The sequence below is a fragment of the Embiotoca jacksoni genome, unplaced genomic scaffold (assembly GCF_022577435.1).
Source record: "Embiotoca jacksoni isolate LCO1_2020_lvr unplaced genomic scaffold, fEmbJac1.0.p SCAF_96, whole genome shotgun sequence".
NCBI lineage: Eukaryota > Metazoa > Chordata > Actinopteri > Embiotocidae > Embiotoca > Embiotoca jacksoni.
In genome coordinates this window covers 206,650-226,393 of record NW_027185454.1, presented here as the reverse complement: position 1 = coordinate 226,393, position 19,744 = coordinate 206,650, and the positions used below count along the sequence as shown (strand labels likewise).

Here is a 19,744-nt window from a genome sequence, read left to right as displayed (position 1 = left end):
AAAGTGTAAAGCATGATAAAGGGAGCGATGCCAGTGTTATGGGAGAACAACTCCAGCTTTGTCTTTTCAGCCCAGTCGGGGGTTAGAGCAGGTGGAGCACCATCGTGATACACTTTGCAGCCCACCCAGACCCCAAACGAAGGCTGCCCATTGGCTTTTAGGTCTTTGCGGGTTTGCGGACTCGGCCTTCAGACGTAGCTCTGGAAGGGCAAAGTGTCTGTGCTTTGTAAAGGGTGAGTGACTGTGCAGAAGGGGGGTGAGGGGGTGAGGGGGGGGGGGGGTTGGAGGCCACGCTGCATCCCTCTGATTTTTCCCAGCTAAAATAGGGAGCTCCTAATCTCCCTTTGGCAGCGTTAGCCAGCCAGCCAATTCTGACACATTCTCTAGAAAGAAGCGCCTCTGACAGGTGAGGGGCTCAAAATAGTTGCATGAGATACATACACGCACATACAGTGTACACACACGCACGCACGCGTTTATATAGTAACACACAATCACGATACACACTGTAGTTGGCCACATGGACATATGTGTGATGGAATCTGTTCTCTACAGAGCTCCCTTTGCATCAAATGAATGAACCTCTCATACTTTGTTGTACATTTTGGCTTATTTATTATTTAGACAGTGTTTTTGTTCTTTATTTTTTTACTGCTTTGTCTTCTTTCCATTTAAGTTCTGTTGTTTTTGTTTGGATTGTTTTGAATGTTTGACATTCAGACACGTTTGTCTGTGTTAGGTCGGGGAATATAAGGGTTTTAAGAACAATGGAAAGTGACAATCTACAATTTAAAACACACACACACACATTGGGTGTTTTCAAGCAGTATCTTTAGTCTCAATATTTTTAACTCAAATCTAAAAGAGAGTAAAGGATTTATATTTTGTTCTGGCAGCACATGGAACATGCATCTACACTAGGATCTTTATTTATTTACCATTTCCCAAAAATATAATCACAGTTATCACAGTTAATAAAATATAAGAAACCCAATAAGAACAAGATTTTATTGTTTATTTTTATTGACTTTATTTTTGGCGGTTGTGTTTTAAAGGGGGACTATAGTTAATGACTTATGTATTTCTCATCTAATTGTATGATTTCTAAATATTTTCTAGGTGAACATAAAATTGGTATTAGTTCCTACGTACAGTAGGTTCACTGCAGTAAACAGATGTCCAAATAAAGAGCAAATAATAAATACGTCGTAAAAGCATAAAACACGTCCCCACACACAGTTGCTGCCACAAACGCAAACACAGCCGCTCCGGTCAGGAATTTGCTTTAAGGTTCTACAAGTCAATAAACAGAGTGAATGTGAAAGGGAAGCCGGGGTCAGGTGGCCGTAAAGATTGCTCCAATGTAAATATGCCTCATCGTCTTTCAACACACACAGACACACATAGCAGGGATGGACTGTCAGCCGGTATCGTCGTGTCTCTCTCACAGTCAGCACTATAAGTAATGAGCAATGCGTTCGTGTGTGATCTGACCGAATTCGTAACATCCAGTACACACGCGCGTGTTTTTTACACCATAACCTCGCCCCTTGCGTCTATATTTTGGGTGTCACACTTTAAGCCAGCGACCATAAAAAGTCTATCTGGATGCCTTTATGATGATCTGCAGATACGACCGGCTCTCATGTCACCGGCTCTCTTGCTGGCCCCCCCCTGTCACTAGCTCCCTTCTGCACCCGCATTGTCTTGAAGCGCGGAGGGCTGATGTGGTTTTGGGCCTGAGGTGTGGAATGTGGTGCTGACGATGACACGACCCCCTCCACCCTCCCATCCCTCTACAAGGGGCCTCATCCAGCTGTCTTGTTGTGGTCAGATTCTCAGTACTGTTCCGTATCACATGGGGAGGAGATAATCCCGCGTTGGTCAGATCAGGCGCTGGCTGAGGACAGGCAGGGCTGTCAGGCAGGAGATGTACACCCGATGCTGAAAGGGAGAGAAAAAGAGACGGACAGAGGTAAAAAAAAAATGAGAGAAAGGAAAAAAAAAAAAAAAAAAAGCAGAGATCCTGCAGAAAACTCATACATTAAGCCAAAAACAGCAGCTTGTTCTGTCTTATTCCCCAGCCCTCCCATTCTTAAGCGTTATCTAACCCCCTCTCAGTCTCCACCACCCTCCTGCCTTGGGTCTCTGCCGTTTGCAGCGCCGCTAAGCTGTAAACTGAAACTGGTTAGCGCTGAGCTCTTAATTCTTGTCAGCGTCTATTAATTATGGGCCAGTTGGATGTTCCAGTTCAAACAGCCCCCGCGGATCTTGGAATTCTAACTCCGGCTGTTTGGTCACTTGTCGCTCGTCGCAGCCACATGACCCAGCAGCCCACAGCAGGGAAACTAGAGTGTGTGTGTGTGTGTGTGTGTGTGTGTGTGTGTGTGTGTGTGTGTGCGCGTGTGCGTGTGCGTGTCCGAGACAAAAGCAGCAACTATTTACTGTCACTTAGTGTGACGAGTCTATGTGCGTGAATTCTGAGTTTATACATGCTGAATATGTTTTTGCATTACACAAGCATATTGTTGTAAAAGCCTTCACTAACTGCATATCCCTTTGTCAGGCCTGTGAGTTTCATTAAACAGAGAGAGGCTACTGAATCTATTTAATATCTGGAGTACATGCACAAAGCTTTCTGAAGCACAATTTATAATTTTAAATTTACCTTAACCAAGAGTAATGGTAAAAACAACCACTAAAGCTCCATTTATCGTAAACCCAGTTCCTCGCTGCCTAACTGACTAATTAAAACCGCATCCACACGTGTTCAAAGAACAAGAAGTCTATATGCAAGCCTTATTGATTACTTTAAGGCGTACAAATGGAAAGCTGTGTTAGGAGAGGGGCTCTCGATTTAGCTTCAATCTGCCAGGCATAAAATGATCTCACTGTGTTTGCTGGGAAGAATGAGCTCCCTCTGGGCACGGTGGGTAATTAGGTTAGTGGATAGTCGGTGTCAGGAAATTGAAAGACCATCCTAATCGGATTCTTTTGTTTCCAGGGGAATCAAAGGAATTTATATGAGTCACTGGGAAATCTCACACGACTCAATTCCACTTGACCATGTAAAATCTGTTTGCTCTCCCTCAGTGCTCAAACAACTTTTAATATGAGCGTGTAAATTCAGCCGCAGATTGTGCATCCAGCCAGTGTCCTCTGTGATGGCTTTGAAGATAATCCCAGACGTGTCGTGTTTGTATGCTTGCACTTACACTGAGCAGCCCTGCTTCACGGTCGAAAGGTTAAAAAGATACGAATAAAACTCTATAAGCACTTACGACTACATTATTAACAAAGATTCCCTTACAATTACATATTAAACTTGACAACGCTGTAAATGATGCTGCAGAAATACACAGTTTTGTCTGTATGTCATTATGAGGTTAAAAAGTTAAAAGCGTTAAAATCCTTGGTCGCGTTTTATGACTCGGAAAAATAGAGTTGGTCAGGTTTCCCAATAATAACCTTTAATAAAGAGGCTACAGTATCAGAAAAAAGCAGGGAACAGAACAGCCACTTCTAAATATTAGTTTCTCTTTATTCTGTTCCGCTAAATAATCACAGAGTTTCATGCATTCTTCAAAGTGCCTTTGGTTTAGCTGCCAGTAATACATGCTCGATATTTTCTTTGCAGGTGTGCGTCTGGACCGGGTGAGAGGGGGCCGACAGAAGTATAAGCGGAGGTTGGACGCAGAGAACGGCACCTACCTCGGCCTCACCATCCCCCCCCCTGCCAAAAAGCCATGTGAGTCGCTCAGCTTTTAGTTTTGTTTCTTTTTTTTTATCTCGCACTTGTGAAATTTGTGTGGGACCTCTGCATTACAGAATGGGTTTGTTCTGCCGCAGTTTTACAACTTTCTGAAATGGTATTGTGGGACTCGAACATGTGTCGTGGAATACTGCAAGAAGAAATGCAGCCATTTTACACAATATGTCGTTGAGGAATATGTGCAAAAACCCTGTGTAGATGCGCAGAGGAACGTTCACTATCACGTTTCAGTTACGACAGATTCATCATTCAAGAAACATGTCACCTGACACATTATATTAGAAATAAACACTTTATGTAATGTAACATTTGTGTCTCAACATATTTCAATAATAAGCCAATTTCTTTCTGACACTGTGTATTCTGTCTCTTAAAATTGTCACATAACAGAACATTTCTGTCTCTTTTCCCTCTCTCTGTCTCTCCATCTCTACATCCATTTTTTTTCCTCCCTTAGTGACAAAGATTGTTTCTCATTTGCTGGTGGTGGAGCCTGAGAAGATCTATGCCATGCCTGACCCCACCATGCCCGACGGAGACATCAAGGCTCTAACCACGCTGTGCGACTTGGCCGACCGCGAGCTGGTGGTCATCATTGGCTGGGCCAAACATATCCCAGGTACAGAGATGTGACTGCTAATGAATGACTCCCGAACACATTCATATCTAAAAGAAAAAAATGTCAGTCTTATCAATCGCTCATTAGATACTGATTTGCTGTAAAGTAAAAACAAACAAAAAAAATCAATAGATCATCAACCAATCATAAAAACGTCATTGTTTTTTTTAATTCGCGGAATATATCATAACACTGACCTAGGGAAAAGGATTATCTGATGAATTACTGTGATTCTTAATAGTTAAAATGATTTCTAATGTAATCATTTTGACAAAAATATTCATGCAAGGTTTTATGCTGGAAGAGAACCCATGTTTGCTCTTTGGTTTTGCTGAAACGTTACAGTAAGAGATTACTGAAGTAGTCCACCGACTGTTGTACACAACCCCCCCTCCCTCCCACTCACTCACTCACACACGCGCACAGACACAGGATAATTAACATCTGCTACTCATCTGCACCTAAGGGAGAAGCCAGTCCCATATTCTAAAATCTAATCAATAAAGAGCAGCTGAAACCTTTGATTTGACTGGGCGGGGGAAGAAGGGGGTGTAAGCGGGTGGGGGGGGGGATCCACCCCTATGTCAATGTATTCCATTTCAATCCCAGACTTAAAGAAAGCAATCCTCTTACTTACTTAAGGAGACTACACGGGGCCTGTGCTAAAATTGATTTATTTGGCGAAATACAGACAGATTTCTCGTCTACTCGTTGATGAATTCTTAAATAAGACTTCTTATGCAAATGTTTTCAGTTCTTCTCTTCTTCTCGTCTTCGTCAGTTGAAACAGACGTTTCGGACCCCCAGTATGTTTAAAGGCAGCACAGGTCGGACTCAGGGGAGATGCTAGTCATTGATCAAGTCAAATAAGGCATGAACAAAGTTGCACATGCAGCTAATTCAATTATTATTCAATTAAGCCCCGTAGTATTCTACATGTTTTTTCATGCATTTCAAAGGTTTTGTGTCGATTAATTGGTTTATGTGGACGTGGCAGTTTCTCAATACACGAGGAAACATCTTCATGTCTTGTGTCTCACCAACAATACAAAACATAAGCATAATTAATTGCTTAAAAAACCAATAATTCAGTTATTAAGATAATACATGTATAACAACTGTAATGCTTTGATGCACTGTAAATTAAATTTAGCCATCGCAACTAGACACTAAAATATAGCTACTCGAGTTATTCTCTCATTTCTGGCGTGGCACAATACCATCCAGCAGCTGAACGCTCTCTGTCCCGGGTTTCCCCCCCGATCACCGATTCATCATCAGATTTATGTTTGACACTTAAAGCAAGACTGTGAATCTTTTGCTGAGCAAATAATTACAGGTTTGTGGTATAACGTAGCAGGTAGGAGTTATCTTTACTCTGACAGAGTGACCAGCAACAGGGAGGGGTCTTCCCTCTGCACGGATGACAACGTCAACAGCCTCTCAGTGACATGTTACATACAAATAACTTGCACAATCTACATGGTCTCAGCATGCAGCTTAGCTTTGTTGTGCTGAAATCTTGTTGATTCCTGGTAGTGATGAAAACTAAATGACCTGCAACAGTCTGAGGGCAGACTTACATAATTCATCAAAGAAGTTTCCATTAAGAGATACTGCAATAGTCAGCAGTTTAAAAACTAAAATCAAACATGGTTCAAGACTTTTATGTTAAACTGGTACTAACCGTGTGTTTACAACAGCATCCTGCTGCATCCCTCAGTTCTCTCTGCTGATGTGAGACTCTGCTGGTAGAGACCACGAGCAGCTGGTTGCTTTCATTATCAACTTGTTTTTAGCACCCTTTCTGCGACCCCCAGGTTAACAATTGTGAAACTAGACTATGAGTAAAACTCCAACTTTAGCTTTGTTTGTAGCAATCGCCCCCCCAAACGTTCAGATACTAAACTGTGGCCACAAACCGCACTGACAATTTTTGTTATTCCCATACAAAACCACCTAAACACAGTCAGCAATGCACAGGAGAAGCCGGTTATGGAAGTCACATGACCAGAGTCTGTTTCGAAACCCTGCTGTAATTAATGCGATTGGATGTGGATGAAGGTGAGTTAAACCCTTTGAACCTCAGAGGAGTGACTTAACAAAGACACAGAGGAGCCATGTAGCCTGATTAAGCGATTAGACGTGTAGGGATGTTGGGTTGCTGTCTCACTACTTTGGAGTTTACGCTGAGAAACAAGCTTTAACAGTGACAAAAGGAGCATCCCTGACCCACGTGCACAGTTGGGTTTTTTTCCTGACCTCTTTTGCATCCAACACCTTGAGAACAATGATATTCTGTGTGTTTTACCTGGGTTTTAAAAAAATATAATTCAGGTAATTAAAATTCTTCATTTTTATCAGAGCCACATGGGGACAGAAATCAATTTTACCGTAATATTTTCTCTCTCTTACATTTTCTGTGTGTAACTATTGATCTTCTACACTGTGAAGATTTAAATCCAGACCTGGCAGGGTTATTAAAGGGGCATGTGAGACTCCAGGGACATTTTACCCAGGGCCACCGGGTCAGAGTGTCACCAAGTAACGATTAAGACAAAAGGGGTCCCTACAGTTTAACAGTCCACTCCTACCATTACACTCATAGCCCAGTGCGCAAATGGCCTTAACGATGAGGTAATAAGAGTCATTAGTGCAGATCGCTCCATTAATGTGAAAGTCCTTCAATATCCAGATGTTGAGAGCTGGGAAGAACCATGCAACACGAAATAGGTTTTCTATTACATGTTGTCATTTTGAAGGTTTAAATATTTGTGGTGAATAGTCGGGCTCAGGATATCTTACTTTGGTGTATTTCAATGAGCAGAAGTTGGAACAAGTGAAACGTGTTTCACTGAATAACCGTTGGTGCACGGCTGTCAGGGAGTCAGATATGGCCACTAATTTGTGACACACACACACACACACACACACACACCCGCCACCTCAGACATGTACACAGCATGTGTAGATTTATATTCAAGTCAACAGCATTCAACGCCCTCTGGTATTTAATGCTCACTCAGCTCAGAGCACTTTCTTCCTCTTTGATTTTTTTTTTTTTCTCCGCCACTCATTCGCGTGCACACACACACACACACACACACACTCTCTCTCTCTCTCTCTCTCTCTCTCTCTCTCTCTCTCTCTCTCTCTCTCTATCATCATATCTTTCACACACACTCTAGCATCATAGCTTTCACACACATACACACTCTTTGGCTTCCTTGTTCTCCTGTTCCCCTGGCTCTCCTCCTCCTCCTCCCCCTTCTCCTCCTCCTCCTCCTCCTCCTCCTGCTCATATAGGGCCCTCTAGTCTCATTATTACCTCTGTCTTTTTATTAGGCCCATTAGGGCTCTTAGGAGGCCTGTAATGATACTAAATGAATAGAGAGTGAACTGCTGTCTGTTTTAGACCCAGCTCTCAATGACAGCTTCAAGCTTCACTGCCAGCCACTCAGACTCTTCACTGTACAGAATAGGGATTCAATTAGTTAGCTGATCTGTACCTGTACTGTACTGTCGGGTTGCCAAAGCACTATTCTTTTATGCAAACAATCGCTAACCTCCTTCGGCTTGTGGAGGATTGGGTGCCTTGTAGAAATATACATTAATGGCATATTGTTAAATCATAAGTGTTTAAATATTGATGCTAACATAATTTAGTGATACATGTAGATTTAGATTTTAGTCCCAGTAAGCGGAATTTAATTTCACTTTTGATTCACCTTCCCTTAATCCTGCAGTACAAAATTTACATGCACTTGGGATTGGTATCCTATTTGCGCTCTGTAGGCAACAAAAACACTTTGGTTAATGTTCAGGAAAGATTATAGTTTCAATTAAATGTTAGCAAAAGTAAACAATGTCAATATTTACAGACACAAGGGTAGATATTTACATTTTATCATTCATTTTGATGAACCAAGGTTTTGGTAACTTGCTCATTGGATAGTTTCTTTCCCATTATAATTAATTAGGCGGTAGCTAAATGTTTGAGTCAAAAGTGACTAGCTTATGTGTCGCTTTTCTTGCGCCGCTTGTGATTTCTTCTGGAAGTGTCTCGACAGACGCACAACCTTGTTTATTTTGTGATACTTCAAATGCAATGGCTTTCATCAACGGGTCAGAGGCTTAACCATTGTGTCACCTCATTCTGCGATAGATAGATTTAAGAGACATTTATTTAAACAAAAATCTTCGAGATTATTTATTTAACTGTTATAAATTGAAAGACACAGTAAAACAGATTCTATATATAAATCTGTCATTTCTCTTGGTAAAATAATTAGCTTTCTGTTACATTATTTGCCAGCCAATCAAAAGATCTAAAGCCCTTTTTGTTCCCCTCTGTCGCTACTGTCTGCCTTTGCAGAATAGAAGATGTTAATTATTTTTGCTTTTAGTGCAGGTGGAACCTTTTCTCTGTTTCTGCTTTTTATCATCATGCCAGGAGACGGCGGACACACAGAGACATTGACATTCCTCCGTTTGCTCAATATTGTGTCATGTTTGGTCAAACGGCAGTAAATCAGTAGGGTGAAATATTGATATTTCATCAGGGGGATTCACCCTCCACAGCGACACTTAACTCAGCCACCTCCAGGCGACGCACCTGAAGCTCCGGGGTGAACCCCGGGGAGCCAGGAAGTCACTCCATCGCTTCAGTAAATTGAGTGGAAAGAAGAAAAAGAAAAAAAGCTGGCTGGGGAAAAGAAATGAATGATGAAGAAAATGAAGAGACAGTTGAAGAGGGTGACAGCTCCTTCGCAAATATAGAAAAAGATAGACGCTGAGTGCATGACAGGAGAAATGGAGCATATGTTGGACTTATTTAATGCTTTATTTGTTAATCAATATGGGAGGTAAAACATTCAAAATATTTTAAGTATTGAACGTTATCTTTATTATCAATTATTCCTCCTTCACATTTATTTAAAAAAAATTCATGCAACCCCCTTTGACTTTTTCCAGACTTGGACATATCACACTTTTAGTCATTTTTATTCTACCTCGTTGGTCTAAATACACTTCACAAAATTAAATCACTTAATTTTGATGAAAAGTGTCTTTTGGGAATCTAAAGTAAATTCATGTATTCCTGATACAGCCCCTTCCCTTCCCCCCACTAAACATGTACCGGATGTCCTCCATCAACTGTCTGTTTGTCAGATCTGAGGCTTGGATCGATCCTCCCTTTCGCATGGGGTGGACTGATTACAATCTACTAATCAATGACACCCCCAGCACTCTTTTCTCTCTGCCTCATTCTCTCTCTTTCCGTCGTTTCTCTATTTGCTTGATAAGAACCATCGGGAGGAACTCTTTTAAGTCAACCTGCCTGATTCCGATCCATACAAGTTCAGATTTAAGTAAGCAGCAGTGGTGGGTTCAAGGCCCTGGTCAATACCCCCAATCACCTTCCTATTCACCATAGAGCGGTGAAAGGTATTGTGGCGGCTGAGGTCCTTTCAGGTGTCCGTCTGTTTGATGTGGTGTGTGTGATTGTTAGAGGAGAGTTGATGGGTCGACCTCGAGATCTGGATGAGTTGCTACTTGGAGTTCAGAAGGTTGAACACAAGAGACTAAAGAGGAAGGAGACAATCGGGTGTTTTTGTGTTTGGTGTTGGACCTTAACTTTGCTGGACTCGTCGCATCATAATACTATGACGTCACGCTGCAGTAATAATAATCCATTTAATTTTAAGGATATACACTGCTTTTAACATTATTAGAAGTTCTAAATCAAGGTACAAGATGCAGATCAGTTTAAACATACTTTAACACAACTCCTATCTTCATCAAGTTTTTGGCTTTCAATATAGCCTGATATTTAATCCTTACATATTTATTAAATTCAAAATCTCTCCATTTTGCCTCCTCATTGATAGTTTACATGACTAAAGAAGGTTTGCAACTTTTATAGATCCTCTTCACAGTGAAATCTAAGTTGTTAACATATCTATATGGTCTTATTTAAATGTTACAAAACGTATCATGAGTGAAATAAGAAGCCTCCACCATGGCTGAGCATTTCCACTTTTAAACTGCAGTAACAGTCAGACAGTCTTAAAAACAGATTCAAGCAGCCATGGTTTCATACTTTACATACCAAAGGAACCAATCAAGTAACCTGCAGGGTGGGACTTTCCATATCATCTGGGGGTGTAGAGGTGGGTGGAGATAAAGACAAGATGATTTGCATATTCATAGATCTACAGTTGTGATTAAAGGCAAAGGTGTTGAGTTACATCTAAATCACTATAAAGTTTTAGGGGATTTTTTCTGTCTGCAAAAATGACTAAATATGTAACTTTAATGAATACAGCTGAGTTTATCGGGATTTAATGAATGCCAGGAGTGGGACTTTAATTTTAATGAATAACTTTACATTTTAACAGATGGTGACACAAACGAGAAACAACAGTAATGACTGCGGCTACTTTAATTTCAGTCCATTAATTTAGTGGATTTCTAAAGACGACATTCATTTTGTTATTTGTTTTTCTAGTTTAGAGAAAGTAATTTTGAATACCGTTTTCTTCACAATGACAAGAAGAAGAGCTGGTTAGAGTTAAGAGTTGACTTGTCCTCACTAAGCAGTGTCTCGTGTGTTCATGTTCCGGGTTTCAGAAGGACTGGCTGTTGATGGCTGAAGCAGCCCTGGCTCATGTTTCAAAGGCCCCCACACTTGACTGATTTATATTCCTCCCCTAAGCCACCGCATACAGTGGTCGGTCTCCGTTTCAAGTTGGACTTCTCTGGGGATTGTACAGCGATTGTACACAGCCCATAAAACATATGGAGGCCTCAAGATGACCAATTACTGAGCCGTGAGGTTAATAAACCGACACCTCATGCTATGTCACGTGTTGTACTGTGCGAGTGCACAGAAATACGCAAAAATAAAATCTCAGACTCTGACACACTTCCCTTATGATCCTGCAGGTTTTTCCACACTCTCGCTGGCTGACCAGATGAGTCTACTGCAGAGTGCCTGGATGGAGATCCTGGTGCTGAGCATCGTGTTTCGCTCGCTGCCCTGCGAGGATGAGATCGTGTACGCGGAGGACTATGTGGTGGACGAGGAGCAGGCGAGGATTTCAGGCCTGCTGGACCTTCATGTTGCCATCCTGCCACTGGTCCGACGCTACAAGAAGCTGCGCATGGAGAAGGAGGAATTTGTCACACTCAAAGCCATCGCGCTCGCCAACTCGGGTAAGGTTAACCTTTTCAATCCCACTGGTAGGCAGTAACAATTTTAATTGTTCAAATTGAATTCACAATCCAAGTGGAGTCCAGGAATTTCCAAATATCCCAAATATTAAAGGCTGAATATTGTAGAAATGTGGGAAGAGTTTTGGGTTTCAATTTCACACATGGAGCCTCAAAAATCTTTGCTTTAAGCAAATGAAAGAAAACTGGATGTTAAGGGGTCAACATGTGCATATGATACAATGAAAACTATCTCAGAGCTTATACTGTTAACTGAAGAGTGTTTATTTCAAATTACTTTTAGCTGAGGAGCATTTCATAAAAGTCATAAAAATTTATTATTCATTAAAAACTTGTGGCAAACCACCATTAAGTACTGTATAAACACAGCGATAAACATGAAGTTTAATTAATGTTTATCTGACACGAATAAAAAAAAGGAATATTGTAAAATTTGTAAAGATTGAATATGTGGCTGAGCTGTTTTACTAGATTGCATTAGGTTGTATAGGTGTGCCTAATAAAGTGGCCAAATTTTGCCCAAATAGACTTTTATTTTCGCGACAGCAGAGAAGGTGCCGAGAGCTTGACAGGATCTCTATATTAAATCTCAAATAAATCGAGATAGTTGACATTTAATTAAACAAACAAAGAATATAAAACAAAAAAAAAACATGTTGGATAGTTATCTGTATCTTGCGGGTCAATCGCTTTCACAAAGGAGCATCCCCGATAAGAGGGGACATAAAGGTCAGGAGCATCGGTTGTTTAATTTCACACCCTCCCGCCACCCTCCTGTGTGTGTGTGTGTGTGTGTGTGTGTGTGTGTGTGTGTGTGTGTGTGTGTGTGTGTGTGTGTGTGTGTGTGCATGTGTGTGCGTAGCTATATTTTAATTTGTGTGCTGATACATGTGCGTGTGTGAGACTGTCACATTGCGCTCTCATTCTCTCCATCTCCATAACAGTAGCTGCCAGCGCGCCACAGCCCAGGGAGATATATTTAGCATTTCATTAGAAAAACAGGGGCTGTCAATAAAATGTGTTAAGTGGAGTGGAATGAGCGTTGGGGAGCGACGGGCCTCGTTTGTTCCAATGTGAAGATGCTGCGCCCGTATTGACAGTTTGCTTTTCATGAGGCTGGGCCTGTCCCCCCGCTAATCAATGTCTGTTAGGAGTCTTTTCTCCTGCCTGACTGAAAAAATGCTGAGCCCAGAGCTTTAGTCTTCTAATGACAAACACTCCATGGGAGCGGGGAGAATAAATGGGAGGTGGGGCTGGGGGGGGGTGGAAAGACAGGGACGTAAAGGTAAGGGAGACGTGTGAGAGAGGAAGGCAGGGGTTGAGGGGAAGCTCAGGGAGGGCGAGAGGGCAGCTTCGGCTCGTTTGAACACGGTCTCGGAGAGCTCCGGCTCCAGTGGTCCTGTGGGTGTGACAGCTGTGGAAATTCATGGCCATTGATTTTGTAATTAGCAGAGTATCGACGGGATTGACGCCAGGCTGCTGACGGATTACATGGAAATTGTTTCTTCAAAGTTAGTTTTGCATTCTGCCCCTAACCTCCTTAAACACATGAAACCATGCACGCTCTCGCCGTGCGTTTACACAAGCTGACACACATTTGAAAACACTCTTTCTCTCTCTCTCTCTCTCACAGACACACACACACACACACGATTGCACGGCCGAACGAGGATAAGATCAGTATTAACATGAAGGTTTCAAATGAAGAGTGCTGGAACACATGTGCGGTCCACATAGCCTAGTTAATTTCCCAAGATAGAAATGCAATTTACACAGAAGGCGACTGGTAAAAGAGACTTAATCAGTCAGTTAGGAACATAATTAGCCTTGTACTTTCCTTTTTTCTGCCTCATTTACATGTTCGTACATGGTCTTACTTCACTCCCCAACTTTCACGACACATAGCAGAGCTGATCTAATTCACTCACACTTCAATCGGCAGCCATGTTTGCTTTCGCTTTAGCGATCCAGAGCGTTCAGGATGAGATGAGTCCATCTTACTCCCTTTGATTCGATTCAATTATGATACTGTATTGAATTCACATTTTGTTGCACACAATTTTATCTATGAGCTAATGAATTGTGGATATGATACATACAAAGATTAGACCTGACACTGTGAAGTGTGTGCAGTGAAATTGGCTGAAAGCAAAACCCCTGCTTGTCCATTAAAACCCTCTCTGTCAGCATGTCCTTTGGAGGACAACCCTGTTTTTCTTTTTTCTTCTTTTTTTTTTTCCAACATGGAGACTTATACATAGAGAGCAGTTTTTAATAAGTCTCAACTGGTTTTATTTTAGAGCCTATACATAAGGGGGCCAACTGCTCTTTCTTATGGAAATGAAGGCCATCTGCCACCATCATTCAGCTGAACGATATCCCAGTAATGCAGCCATCTGAATTCATTAGCAGGGGGATGTATGTGATCCATGATACCAAAAGAAATGAATCTTTCTCCTGTCCTACTGTATATTTATACAGTCCTACAGTACCTCTCTCTCCCTCTCTGTCCCCAGAGTCCTGGCCACGCGTAGGCATTTATTTAAGGAGTGTCATTAACCACTAACAAGAGAAAACCTCTCTCCAAAATTGCATGTTTGCAAAAGCAAGCAGCAGAATTTAAAGTCACACGATGCTGCAAAACAAGCACCTGTAGATTTTTGCAGATCAATAGAAAATGTTTATTTTCATTTGTTAGTCAGCAAGTAGCTTGAAAACATGAACATTAAAGATCTTGTGTATCTTTTCTTCTTCCTTCCTTCCTTCCCCGCCGCCCTTCTCTTCCTAGACTCCATGCACATAGAGAACATCGAAGCCGTCCAAAGGCTCCAGGATTCTCTCCACGAGGCTCTGCAGGATTTTGAGGGCTCCCAGCACCCAGAGGACCCTCGGCGGGCGGGCAAGCTGCTAATGACCCTGCCTCTGCTCCGTCAAACCGCCACCAAGGCCGTTCAGCACTTCTACAGCATCAAAATGCAGGGCAAAGTCCCCATGCACAAACTATTCCTCGAGATGTTGGAAGCCAAGGCTTGACACCCGGGCCCGATTGTTTGACAGACACCCCAGTCCGAGGCGAGGGACGGCCCGTAAAAAAAACCAAACAAAAAAAAAACAAAAGGTGGTGTGCCAATTGACAGTGAAAAGATGAAGCTTGGAGTCATTTTAACACTTTTAAACGGTAATAAACATAAAAGAAAAAAAAAGGGACTCTAAATAGTTTTAAAAAGGGTGACTATCAACCTGATTGACGTGGGATCATGATGATGTAAATAAAGATGTTGTGTACAGAAATCAGGCAACCGAGGTCTTGTTATAACCAGAGACCCATTGCTCTATATCACCTGAAGCTTCTGTGAATTTCTTATCTTCTTTTCATCTCCAAATGGAAGTGTGATGATATTAATGTCCTAAAGACCTGTACAGCTACGTAGCCACATGATGTGTTTTTTGTTTCTTTAAGTCATACTTTTGAATCTCAGTTGTTAAAGCAATAGTCTCTAACTGGTCGACATATAATATGTGTACTGTATATTGTGTGAAATTGCACTGGGCCCGGGGGGGGGGAGAGAATTGTTAGACATATTCTTATATTCGTCATCAAAGACAGTGGCACGTGCCACGGATATGTAAGATTCTCCATTTCCTCGTAATATTTACCTCGTAGTAGCTTCATCGACTCAGTGGTTCAGTCAACTTGGTGCTGATAGAGGGACAGTGGTTGGCTAGTGATCAAAGTTCACTAAGAGTTTGCACTAAGCATCCACGAACAACGCAGCAATAATGGGTGTCGTACTAACTAGCTCTGTCCGGTAGCGTCTGAGTCTCAGTCTGTGTTTGTTTGCTCATAGAGACTAAATCCCCGTCCTCACTTCTCCCCCTGTTCATCATACACACATATTGGCAACTAAACATACTGTGAAATCTGCACATGATAATGATAAGCTATATTTCGCGCTGAGAATTTTTAAGCCAAACTGTATGGCTGAATTTCAAACAGTAACAGCACCACATCTGTACTTTAATGCAATCTAATACGCCCTTCAATGTAACTTGACTGCAATAAAATGCTTCCTTTGTGACGATTATAATATTCAGTCTGTGTCAGAGAGGTGTTGATTGAATTCTCTACTCGGATTTGAGGCTTTTAATTTGTGATGGTGCTGTAATAGATTGCATTATACAGTCTTTGCTTTTACTTGTTTCCACCCCTCTTTGTTGAGCGTTTGTATTCTCAAACAAGTGTCACTATATTGAAAGTATTTGTTCCACACACATCAGTCCTTTGTGTGTTTTTAGGTCAAAGTCGTAGATGTGATACCAAAGTCTGAATGTTAGCCTCACACATCTCCAACGTTTTAACATCCTGGATTTTTATTTTCTCGTATAAAATCTGGACTACAGGGTAAAATGTAGAAGCTCAGAGGCAGGAAAGGGAAATTTTGCAGGTTTAAATAAAAAGATTGCTTTGTAATGTCATGATCGTTTTATTTATTTAACATCATGGCACTCTTATGAAGCTGTTTAGATGTAAACACTACCACAGATTACCAGAAATGTAAGTATTTATAGGCAATAATTTAAGTAAAGGGCGTGCACTCACTCAATTTTCCTCTTCCATTTTTCTTGTTGTTTTACCATCAGGCCACTCTAGATATTTGTCAATGTAATGACACTTGTGTTTCTGAGTTTAAACCTAAATTACACTCTGAATTTACACTCAACAGTAACGACCGCAGAATTCAGATCGCAGCTCACTAATGTTCAGTATCTCCATTGGTTTGTAGCTCATCTTTGATAAAGGTGCTAATCATTCAGACAGGCACTGTGTGTTCAAACACTGACACTTGCGCTGAGGAGGAGCACAAACTTAAGTTCACAAAAATCTCTATATTCCAGAGGCGATAGTAGACTTTCATAGCATATTATCTATCGATGGTAGACAAGTTGCCAAATTATTCGAAGAAAGCAATCAGAATAATGTGATACAGTTATTGACATATTTCCTCCTGTCCGGACAACCTGAGCAGGTTGGACGGAACGTGTTATCATAAGAGCAAAATAATACATTAATAGATTAATCAGCTGCTCTTAGGACTTTAATGAGACATAAATTGTCTCTTGTGAACACTTTAGAGCAGTTGTGTCTTTAAAGTGTGAAGTGCCATTAGCTTTTGCTCAAACAAGAAGAGAACATAAAGCCAAGCAACCAGTAACTACTGACGATCCCCACAGGAGCGCGATGAATTCACTGTAATATAATGCATAGATAGTTAAAACCCTATACAGTAGAGAATACAATTCCCATAATGCACTTCCCTGATTGTTAACCAGCTTATCCATTCACATGTTGAAAGGAGGTATGTATCACCTCTTTATGGTAGCGAACCAAAGCGTAGTGTCTTCAAATAAACAGCCGATGGACACAAATGCTGTTTTCACATGAATATGGATGTTACAGTATATTTATCATGGCTATACCTTCATTCTTGCTGTGTGTCCATTAATTTTGATCATCTTCTAATGTGATAACAGCAAAACATGGCGAAAACCTTTTTTCTTCAGTCAATATATGCATTGACTCTTTGTTAATAGGAGGCACTTTGAAGTCTCACCCTGTAGAGTTGAAACTACCATAAAAAAAAAGTGAGGCTTTTCATACTAGAGGCGGTTAAAGGAGAGCACTTCAATGAACTCCATCAGTTCATGTTGCACTGTTTGTGTGAAGTGCTGATGAACACGGTCTGGTTTGACCAAAAACAGGAAAGCTGACCCTCATCTGATCAGAGTTCACTCACGGACCTCCTCTGCGCACTTTGAAGACTTGATAGCAGATAATTGTTTCCCCAACTTTCCCTTCTCCCAAATTAATATAAGAAAATAAAAGAAAAATGCGTAATTTATTTTCAGACTTCTAAAACGGTTCGACTACATCCAATTAATTCTAATTGTCTCCGAAGCTGAAATTCTCAATAGAAATGGAGCAATTAAATTTCTGCTTTGGCTCTACCTTGGGGACGAGAGACATTTTATTTCGGTTGATGGTGGCAGTTGGGGGAGGGAGGGAGGGGTTGTCGTCTAAACCTTTACAAAGGCGATTTCATGGGTGTCTGTAATAGTTTCATAACTGAGCGATCACTGGGCTATGCAAGGCAAATATGGCCACCTATGTTCCTTGTGTCAGACTGACATTTAGTTGTGCTTTGTTTACAATGTGGACATACTGTACAAATGTATTGTGCATATTTCACTGTACTATACTGTAACTGCTGTGCAATGATATGAGCTATGATCATTTGCTTAATTTGCCAATTTAATGAATTTCAACACAAATTTAGAGCCCACTGATTATCTTTATGATACAAGTCACTGTATGGAGTCAAAGGGTAATTACCCAAGTGAGAATAAGTCTGTTATATTTAGTCCAAGGTGGGATATCGTCTTATTCTTTCTTTTTTCTTTTTTTTCTTTTTTTTTTTTCTGTCTTTGTGTCTCTCAGTGGTGAAACACGCACTCACTCTGTGTTATCATCGATTTTGGTTATCGGCACAGCAGGACATATAGCGAGTAAAGTCGTCTAGACCCTATACCTCAATTCATATTTTGAAAATTACACTGGAAGCGGGCCATGGGTTTCTCCTGGGAATCAGTGGCACAGAAATAAAGTGACATCACTGGCTGGGTATTAAAAAAAAAAAAAAATGTAGATGAACTTACTGCAATTGGGGAACACATTCCTCGGAGGAGAAAGCTGCTTATTCGCTGTTCCATTTGTGGACGTACCTTATCTCCATGCGCTCGGAGATGACGAGATTTACATAAAACATGGAGGCATCTCCCTGGCCGTTCTTGTCCACGGTGTATAAAGGACCCTGCTAGGTGTATGTACCACAGACATGTGATTACCCAAGGGGTTTACCCCCCTCAAAAGCAATATGTTAGCATTTGTGATATATGAATCAAATTAAAAGGGAGCTCTGGTTCATTTTAATTATAAACTTACCCTATGCTTGGAAAAGGACAGGCTAACTATGCATACATGTTCAACAGTCCTGGGAAAACAAAAGGGAAAATGTTGGAACTGAGAAGCAAAAAGCCAACCACAGCCGGGTTTCACTGGACAGCATTGTGTGGCATTTTTTTGTGTTTTGTTTATTGTGTTCATGCCTACTGTATCCATGTGTAAATATATGCTTCTTTTTTTTTCTTGAGTGAGTCAGATCTAACAGTGCACTGAATGTACAGTGACAATAAAATCACATGGTTTATGTAATCGCTGCAAAGCATTTTTTATTGAAAAACGCATTCAAGTCGAGAAATCACTTTACAAAAGCCAGTATGAGACGGTTGGTAGCGTATTTACTGACAAGCTACACTGCTAATTTTAGTACAAATACAAGATCCTCCATGGACACCACTCTGTCGCAGCTCTTCTAGCGTAACGTGACCATGTTTTGACCACAGTGGTCTTTGTCAGATAGTACCGACCTGAGGAAGACCATTCGTTGTCATGTTTACGGACAGTAAAAGAAGAACCGGGAATGAAATGGCAGCATGCTTAAATTTATTTTTTGTCACTTTTTTGGGTAAATTGCCACTCAGCACTTGCAAAAAGTTAAGAGACAAACTTTTCCCTTGTGATGATTGCCTCTGTGTATGTAATCAGTAAAATCCTTTGTTTAAACACCAGCCCAATCATAGCTAGAAAATACACTTTAAAAATAAGCTTTGAACAAGGTCACAACGTGTTGTTGTCTTGGTACACTGATGATACTGAGACTGTTATACAAGATAATGTTGTTTTTTTTACTGTACTTTTTAGCATTTTCTACTAAAACGCAAAAAATATGTACTGCCTTAACATTATATGCATTAGATGTAAGATGAAATTTAAATTAAATTCAAAGTTAGACACGCACACCTCCAATAGAATAAACAATAAGTCATTTTCTCCAACGCAAGACAGGCTGTCAATTCTTTTGTCCATCTGTACTATTCAGTATTTATTTTATTATTTGTCGTAATGGGTGTTAAGTTATTCTGTATGATCAGAATGTTTTGGTGAGCAGATTTGTTTGTAGTCAATCAGTTAAAAGACATTTCACATTGGCGTTGGCCTG

At 40.9% G+C, this 19,744-nt stretch overlaps 1 protein-coding gene across 2 annotated transcripts in view; it reads left to right on the top strand.

Annotated features, from left to right (window-relative positions):
• Positions 1 to 18,891, top strand: part of LOC138193829 (estrogen-related receptor gamma-like) — a 42,048-nt gene extending 23,157 nt beyond the window's left edge. For both annotated transcript variants that reach the window (XM_069142078.1, XM_069142079.1), the window contains 4 exons: positions 3,638 to 3,748; positions 4,230 to 4,391; positions 11,340 to 11,609; positions 14,416 to 18,891. In XM_069142078.1, coding sequence (XP_068998179.1) covers positions 3,638 to 3,748; positions 4,230 to 4,391; positions 11,340 to 11,609; positions 14,416 to 14,660 — 788 coding nt within the window. In that variant the 3' untranslated portion in view covers positions 14,661 to 18,891. The remainder of the gene's footprint in view (positions 1 to 3,637; positions 3,749 to 4,229; positions 4,392 to 11,339; positions 11,610 to 14,415) is intronic.
• The last annotated feature ends 853 nt before the right edge of the window (positions 18,892 to 19,744 follow it).